This window comes from Pistacia vera, unplaced genomic scaffold, assembly GCF_008641045.1.
Source record: "Pistacia vera cultivar Batoury unplaced genomic scaffold, PisVer_v2 Contig268, whole genome shotgun sequence".
NCBI classification, from domain to species: domain Eukaryota; kingdom Viridiplantae; phylum Streptophyta; class Magnoliopsida; order Sapindales; family Anacardiaceae; genus Pistacia; species Pistacia vera.
This window is the reverse complement of record NW_022196077.1, coordinates 261,231-269,748: the sequence shown is the minus strand read 5'-3', so window position 1 is coordinate 269,748 and position 8,518 is coordinate 261,231. Positions and strand designations below refer to the sequence as shown.

General features: G+C 29.2%; 1 protein-coding gene across 3 annotated transcripts; it reads left to right on the top strand.

Annotated features, from left to right (window-relative positions):
- Positions 1 to 955: 955 nt before the first annotated feature.
- Positions 956 to 3,732, top strand: LOC116133331 (cyclic nucleotide-gated ion channel 1-like). Of its 3 annotated transcripts, none has more exons than XM_031419039.1 (6): positions 956 to 1,299; positions 1,386 to 1,833; positions 1,978 to 2,190; positions 2,265 to 2,548; positions 3,308 to 3,419; positions 3,533 to 3,732. In XM_031419039.1, coding segments are annotated over exons 1-6 (1,152 nt in total). In that variant the 5' UTR covers positions 956 to 1,297; the 3' UTR covers positions 3,626 to 3,732. The 3 variants fall into 3 exon arrangements, 2 of the variants coding, with proteins under 2 accessions (XP_031274899.1, XP_031274900.1); XM_031419040.1 differs by lacking the exon at positions 3,533 to 3,732 and adding an exon at positions 2,880 to 2,918 and having other exon boundaries at positions 3,308 to 3,399; XR_004128528.1 differs by lacking the exon at positions 3,533 to 3,732 and having other exon boundaries at positions 2,265 to 2,918; positions 3,308 to 3,399.
- The last annotated feature ends 4,786 nt before the right edge of the window (positions 3,733 to 8,518 follow it).

The window sequence follows — 8,518 nt, the reverse complement described above, 5'->3', positions numbered from 1 at the left end:
GGACCCAACTTTGCTCTCTTTCCGTTCATCCATAATGAGCAAGATGCTTTTCTTTGCCATAATGATGACTGTCTAGACCCAACTTTGACACTTGCATGTGCTTTTGACTATAGGGATCTGTTTACCCTTCCTATGTTATCAAATGAAAATAAGAGAGCAACTGCTGCTAAATTTGAGCTTGCTTCATTGTATGGGGGCAAATTGATCAGCTAGCGTCATAGCAGCTTTTGAGTTTGGAGGAATGCAAAACAAAGGGGTCAAGAAGCACGGTTTGTTCTCAATTTGTCTCTTCAAGCATCATGAATATGCTGCTTGGTATGGGTAAGCAACTTCAGACATAATTAGTTAGGAATGGGTCAAGAAGCACGGTTTTTTTTTTTTTATTTTTTTTTAAGTATGGACGGGCGTCCATTACGAATGGACGCCAGTCCAACTTAAGGGATGGCGTCCATTCGTAATGGACGCCAGTCCAAACGCAAGGGACGGCCGTCCAAGTTATGGACGGCCGTCCCAAAATTTTATTTTATTTTTTTATATTTTGGTTAAGGACGGGCGTCCCTTATTTTCGGACGCCCGTCCAAAACAAAGGGACGACCGTCCATAACGGATGAACGGCCGTCCCTAATGTTTATAAATTTTTTTTATTGTATTTTAATGAGGGACGGGCGTCCTTTAAATGGGGACGCCCGTCCCTTGTATATGGACGTCCGTCCATATAATATGGACGGGCGTCCATGTGAGTGAACGGCCGTCCAAATTTGATGGACGGCCGTTCACTAGAAAAAAATTATAAAAAAATTTAGAGATGCATTACACGTAGGCCGATACACATTTTCGGTGCAGATTTATCGGTGTCCGTAGCTTTGTTGCACTGCGAAAACCGGTGGCTGAGAACGGTTTCTTTGATCCACAGTAAATAACACAATAAAATCATTACAAATTCATAAAGCAGGCCTTTATTCAAAAAAATATAAAATAAATCCAAGAACGACACAGAAATGGTTAGACATTCGCTCCTTACATTTAAAATGGAGGAGGAACTACGAAGGAATATTATTTAAGGTATTTTATTAATAATTTATAATGTTTAGGAATGCATCAACCTTTTTCATTTATGTTCATTTTAATTTTTTTCAAATCACCCCCCTTCCCTGCTCAATAGTCAACTCTTTCTGCAAAGTCTGATCTGAATTTTCCATTGAAGTTTTCATTTGTAAAGCAACTGGAACAAAGATTACCTTACCTAAATTTGCAGAAATCTGAAGAATTCTTATTCTTCTCCTTCTCCTTCTTCATCATGTAAGTGTACATTCCATTTACTGTTCCAAATGTCATAAAACTTGGTATATTTATGTCCAGAATGATTCAAGGTATATTTTTTTCAGGCCTTCGGACTTGAATTCAGAGGAGCAAAGACATGGAAGAGCTTCACAACTTGAATGGTCTAAAAGCCTTTACGAGTTAACGAACTATGCGGTCAAGAGTGTGCTTCATTTGAAGAAAATGGTTGATCCAGATGAGACATTGAAGTACTGGGCTTATTTTGCAGTGTGTGTGACTTCAATCTCATTTGATTTTTTGGTTTTCTACATTCCTGTGATCGATGACGATGGAAAGTGCCTTGAACTGGATACACAATTGGGAGCTAAGGCTATTCTCTTGCGTTCGTTCTTCGATGTTTTTCTCACGGTCATTTTTTTTCTGGAACGGTTTTCTGATTCCTATGATCCTACTCCTGCGAGATATGGACGAGAAAAGCCATCTCATATTACATCGAATTTTTTCGGGTATCTCTCCTTATTTGACCTTCTACTTGTCCTTCCCCTCCCTCAGGTAAGGCAAACTCTTCACGTATAATTTTTTTTTTACACAGGAATTTAATCTTATGCTCTCACGTAATTTGTCGAGATAATTTATACAATTTTCTGTTGATGAAATTAATATAATTTATGGACTCAAATGTTGTGCTCTGAGCAGCTGCTGATATGGAATATCACTTCAAATATGATGAGGTTGAAATTTTGGGATGCAATGAAGTTGCTGAAATTTTGTGTGTTTTTACAAGATGTTCCAAGGGTTATTAGAATCTATCCATTGTTTACGAAAGCTATCAGGACTTCAGAAAATCATGCAGAAGCGACATGGGTCAAAGCTGCATTTACTTTTCTTCTTTACATGCTTGCTGCTTATGTAAGTTAAACAGCATTTTATGTGTTAGCTAATTAGATAATTGAAATTTTGATAACTGTGTGTATATTTTTTAGGCATTTGGAGCCATATGGTATTTAACGGCCATAGAAAAAGAAACTGAATGCTGGGAGAAAGCCTACACAAATCAAACTGGATGTAGCCAGCTGGGTTCTTTGTACTGTGGTAGCAGTTCAAGAAACTACACATTTCTAGACGGATTTTGCCCAACAAAGACACGAAATACAGCCGTCTATGACTTTGGAATGTTCCATGATGCTCTCCAGTCTGGCATTGTGGAGGTGACAAATTTTCCCCAAAAGTTTTTACATTGTTTCCTATGGGGCCTGCAAAACCTCAGGTTTGTGCATATATGATTTATACATTTCATGGTGGTGGGAGCTCCAGTCGAGACGTGGTCAATTTATGAGGCCCTCTTCTCTGCCATACTGACCTGCTTTTCAGTTCTTTTTTTATCTCTGTTTTTCATTTAGTTTGTGAGCCCTATAAGTTTAACAATTTATTATTACTAAATAACCCAAAAAAATATGAAGCCTTGATCCAATCATTTGGCATTGAAAATTATAAAATTTTGTTTTTAAGCATGGTATCAATAAACAGAAATTGTAAGTCTGATTGTTGTTTATTGATACCTGTTGTTTATACTTACCTTGACTATGTTACCATTGTAGATGGCACAACTAAGTTTCGGCTTATCTGATCGAATTCTGGTAATCATTTGCGGAGCTTTATGCTTTTATAATGGTTTCATGTTTTCTTATTTTGTGTGTGATTTTTCAATTCTGTTTCATTTATTCTCAGTTTCTATGAATTAAGTCAGGTTTTTCAAGCATTTATCAAATTGCATTATCTATTCTTTATTTTACAATACACCTCTTCTCACCATTTTCAGTGCACAAAATCAAATTCAACTGATCCCCTCTAAATTTGGTCTGAAAAGGATTTGATCTATAGACCTTTTGCTTCCATGGCAAGAGATTTAACCAAAGACTATCATATTCTTCAAGATATGAGCATTATCTATCATCTTAAAACTTGGTACTTGAAATTTCTAATATAATGTTTGATGTTTTACAATTGGATTTAATTCATTTTGCAGTTGTTTTGGTCAGAACATGCATACAAGTAGCAATGTGTGGGAAAACTTATTTGCGATTTTGATTACCATCAGTGGGTCAATGTTGCTTCTTTTCCTCTTTGGAAATATGCAGGTTGTTATCTATTTTTTCTTGTTTCTTATCTCTCAATTTATATATATATTTATTGTTTAGATGAAGCACAGTATTGATTTTAATTTTTATCAACCATACTATTTCTGAAAAAGGTATATGTGCAATCCAAATTTGTAAGATCAAAGGAGAGGAAATACAAGGTGCGAGAAATAGAGGAGTGGAAACCCTTCAGAAAGCTCTCTTGAGAGTCTTCAACAACAGGTTAAGAAATACCAGCAATACATACGGCAAAAAACCAGAACTATTGATGTCGAAAATTTGCTCCATAATCTTCCCAAAAAACTTAGAAAGAACATGAAGCGTGAGCTCTGCTTGGAGCTGCTAAAGAAGGTGAGTTCTTGTGTCTCTTAAATTGCCAACATTCCTTCTATCAATGGATATATATTTGACATATTCTCTTTGTTATTCTTGAATGTGTTCCAAAGGTAGAAGCGTTCAAGAATTTAAGGGAAGAAACACTGGATTTATTGTGTGATAGTTTGAAGCCAGTTTTCTACGCTGAGCAAACTCACATCGTTCTCAAAGGAGAGCCAGTTTATGAGATGCTCTTTGTGGTGCAAGGCAAGCTCTTGGTCATGGACACAATAACTGCCTCTACAAGCACTGATCATAGCGAAGATGATGGCGAAAATGATCATCATTTGGTTGATGGTGACTTCTGTGGAGAAGAACTTGTGGCTTGGGCTCTAGATAGTCACTCATCCAACCTCCCTGTGTCAACCAGTACCATTCAGGCACTCACAAATGTTGAAGCCTTTGGGCTTATGGCAGATGACCTGAAAAATGTATTCATATAGAGCAAAGGGTCTCTAGCTCTGCTGAATTGAACTTGAATAACCAGCCAACTGTAGCTCGACGTCTCTGTCGTGGTCGAAGGAATCCAGCAAAAGTGTATCCTGGGAATTAAAGTCTGGCCTACAAGTTAATTGCTCATATCATTTGTATAATATGATCTCCTGCTTTATGTGTGGTTTTGGAACTATAGTTACTATTGTATCATGTACAAAAGCAACATGTAAAAATATAGAAAAACCTATAGGTTGTGTGAGAATGTACAAGTAATTTTTTGCAATCAGATTTGATGTAGAAACTACTGTGTGCAACAATAATCTATATGTTTGGTTTTGTTGTATACGTGAGAAGTAACGACAGAAATCTACTCTTTCTTCTAACCAATGTGAAAGTTAAAGACACAGCAAGGCCAAAAGTAAAATGATATTCTGAATGTTAGTTGAAATCATAAAGAGGAAAACATCATCAAATCGTTAAAACCATTTCAATTCAGTGGTAACAATCCAGATCCACCTAATAAAAAGCCAATGCAAACTAGTATTTGATTATACTCGGCCATCTATTAGTTGTTGGACGACACAGTGATACATATGCTTAATATATATACTCAAAGAGCTAGAAGGTTAATCAATATTACCCTTCTACAATATAACTGCAGGCTACAGAGCTTACTATGATGCCAAACCTCATATCCAGCCTATAATTTCCTACAACACTACACATTATCAGTTTGTATTCCAAATCTTTTAACATTCACGCCAAAAAATTCTCTCTCAAGGAATGCCTCTGCCTGTCAATTTCACCTCCAGAAAACTATCAAGACTCGTAAAATGATGAGGCTGAAGGGAAGTAGCAATGGCCTTAGATGTATTAAAAGTGGTGCATAAACACTCATGGGATAATGCTGTTCAGAGGAGACGAAGTACTTGCTCTGTGACACCTCCGATGTTAATAAATATGGTGATGGTGGCAACTCAACCTCAACTGCATAAAGACACAAAATACAAGAGTCTATGAAGTTGGAATGTATCCATGATGCTCTTCAATCTGGCATTGTGGAGGTGAAATATTTTCCCTAGAAGTTTTTACATTGTTTCTTATGGGGCCTGAAAACCTTGGTACTTGCAATTTCTAATATTAATGTTGGATATGTTTTTTTGCCGGTGTTGTGGTTGAGAAATAAATTAGGGGTGAGCGGTTCGGGTACCCTGCACTTTTCCGGGGAACCGGACCGGAATCGCACAGTACAGGTTTCAATTCAAGGAACCAGAACCTAAATGCAGGTTCCGGTTTCTTTCAGGGTACCCTGTAAAAAATCAATTACCCCCCTATTAGTTTATTAAAAATAACCAAAAACACCTTATAAGTTACAAATGCACCCCTAACAAATTTTCGGTATTCATTCATTGGTGTCCAATGTAACTCGTAACCTGTAATCTCTAAGCAACGCTTGAATTCAATCAATTCATACAATTCACATAAAATTCGTCAACAAAACCAAAACACAAAACAATTATCATCACAATTCACATAAATAACATTCACCAAAAATTTAAACAAACAACAATTCTTAATAAAATTACTAACATTGCCATTTGCCAGGGGTCTATTTGATAAGTTAATAAATTATAATGTTTATAATTTATTAATTTAATGTTATAATTGGTTAATTGGGTATTTATAATATACCAAATATAATTGTAAATTTAATATAGAAACAAGTATGTTATAATTAAATAAGTGATCATACTACAATGTAAATTGTAATGTATAATAATTAAGTGATCATACACAATGTAAATTTAATGTATAATTAATTAGTAATTATATTTAATTATAATGTTATTATAATTATTAAATGTTAATCATTTAATTAAGTATTATAATATTGTTATAATAGAATGTTATAATTAATAAATAATCATACCATAAATTTATAATATAATGTTATAATAATAAAATTAATAATTCATTAAATATTGTGCAAATTAGTAAATTACTAATGTTTATAATAATGTCATAATCAATTAGTAATAATTTAATATGTAATGTTATATTAATTATATGATCATTATAAAGTATAATGTATGTTATAATGATTAAGTAATCATACTACAATCTATAATTTAATATTTAATTAATTAAATTTCAAATCATTTAATTAATATACTAATGTTTATAATGGAAGTTATAATGATAAGTAATCATATTACAAATATATAAAGTAATGTTATAATAATTAAATTTAATCGTTTAATTAAGTAATGTATATATAGTAAATTACTAATTTTATAATGTAATGTTTAAATTATACTAATTAATAATTATGCAATCATTTAACTATATAATGTATAATTAAGTAAGTGATTATAATATAATGTAATTAATAATATTATAATTTAATTGGTAATTATTAATATAATGTAATGTAATTATGTTTATAAGGTAAATGTTATAATTAATTAAATCTTATTCATTTAATTAAGTTGTGCTAATGTTTATGTAGTAAATTAGTAATTACTAATGCAAATATAATATCATAACTCAATCAATAAGTAATAATTTAATTATGTAATGTTATATAATATATGATCATACTAATAGTATAATGTAATGTTATAATGAATTAATAATCATACTACAAACTATAATTTAATATTTAATTAATAAATTTCAAATCATTTAATTATATATAATGTTTATAATGGAAGTTATAATTGATTAAGTAATCATATAAAATATATAAGTAATGTTATAATTAATTAATTTTTAATCGTTTAATTAAGTAATGTAATATATAGTAAATTATAATGTTTATAATGTAAGTTATAAATTCATAACTATAATAATTATGTAATCATTTAACCATGATAATGCTATAATTAGTAAGTAATAATAAATGTAATATTATAATATATAATTTAATTGAGTAATTATTTAACTATAAGTAATAAGTTAATTAATGTTTATAATGAAATGTTATAAGTAATGTATAATTAATTAAATTTTATCATTCAATTAAGTATGTGCTAATGTATATAATAAATTAGTAATTACTAATGTTTAAAATATAATATCATAACTCATAATCAATTAAGTAATTAATTTAATATGTAATGTTATATAATTATTGATCATACTTATATAGTATAAGTAATGTTACATGAATTAAATAATCATACATAAATCTATAATTTAAATTATAATTAATTAAAATTCAAATCATTTGATTAATATACTAATGTTTATAATAGAAGTATAATGTTAAGTAATTATATTATAAAAATCTAAGAATGTTATAATTAATTAAATTTTTAGTTTAATTAAGTAATGTAATAATATAGTAAATAGTAAATTATAATGTTATAATGTAAGTTATAAAATTAATAACTAATTATATAATTATATAATATTTTAACTAAGTAATGTTATAATTAGTAAGTGATATAAATATAATGTAATATAATAATATTATAATTTAATGAGTAATATTTAACTATAATGTAATGTTAATTAATGTTTATAATGAATGTTTATAAGTAATGTTTATAATTAATTAAATTTCTATCATTTAAAAGTATTATGCTAATGTTTATGTAGCAAATTAGTAATTACTATGTTTAAAAATAATATCATAACTCATAATCAATTAAGTAATTATTTAATTATGTAATGTATAATTAATATATAATCATACTATAATGTAAAGTTATAGAGATTAATTATTAAATAATCATACTATAAATTTTTAATGTAATATTATAATTAATTAAATTTTAATCATTTAATAAGTTTGTACTAAGTGTATAATAAGTCATAATTAAGTAGTAATCAATTAATGTAATGCCATAATTAATTATACTAAAATCAATTAAGTAATTATAAAATTATAATAATTAAGGATCATTAACTATAATGTAATGTTATAATTGATTAATATGATATTAACTAGTAATTAAATTTATTAATGTTTACAATTTATCATATATAATTAATAATTACTATTTATAGATATACTTAGAAATTGATAATTGAAGTAAATAACTAAATATATTATTACTCATCAATATACTATTTTATTCAAAATAATTCTTTTAATAACATTAAAAATGTAAAACACTTTAATTGGATCATAATTCAATTATTACTTAATGATAAAACTTAATATTAATGTATTATATATATTAGCTTTTAATATGTGTAATTATAGTCATAAGTATATATTCGTATATTTATTTAATTAGGTTATTCTAAAAATTAACTTTTCTATTTTAAATTTTTATATG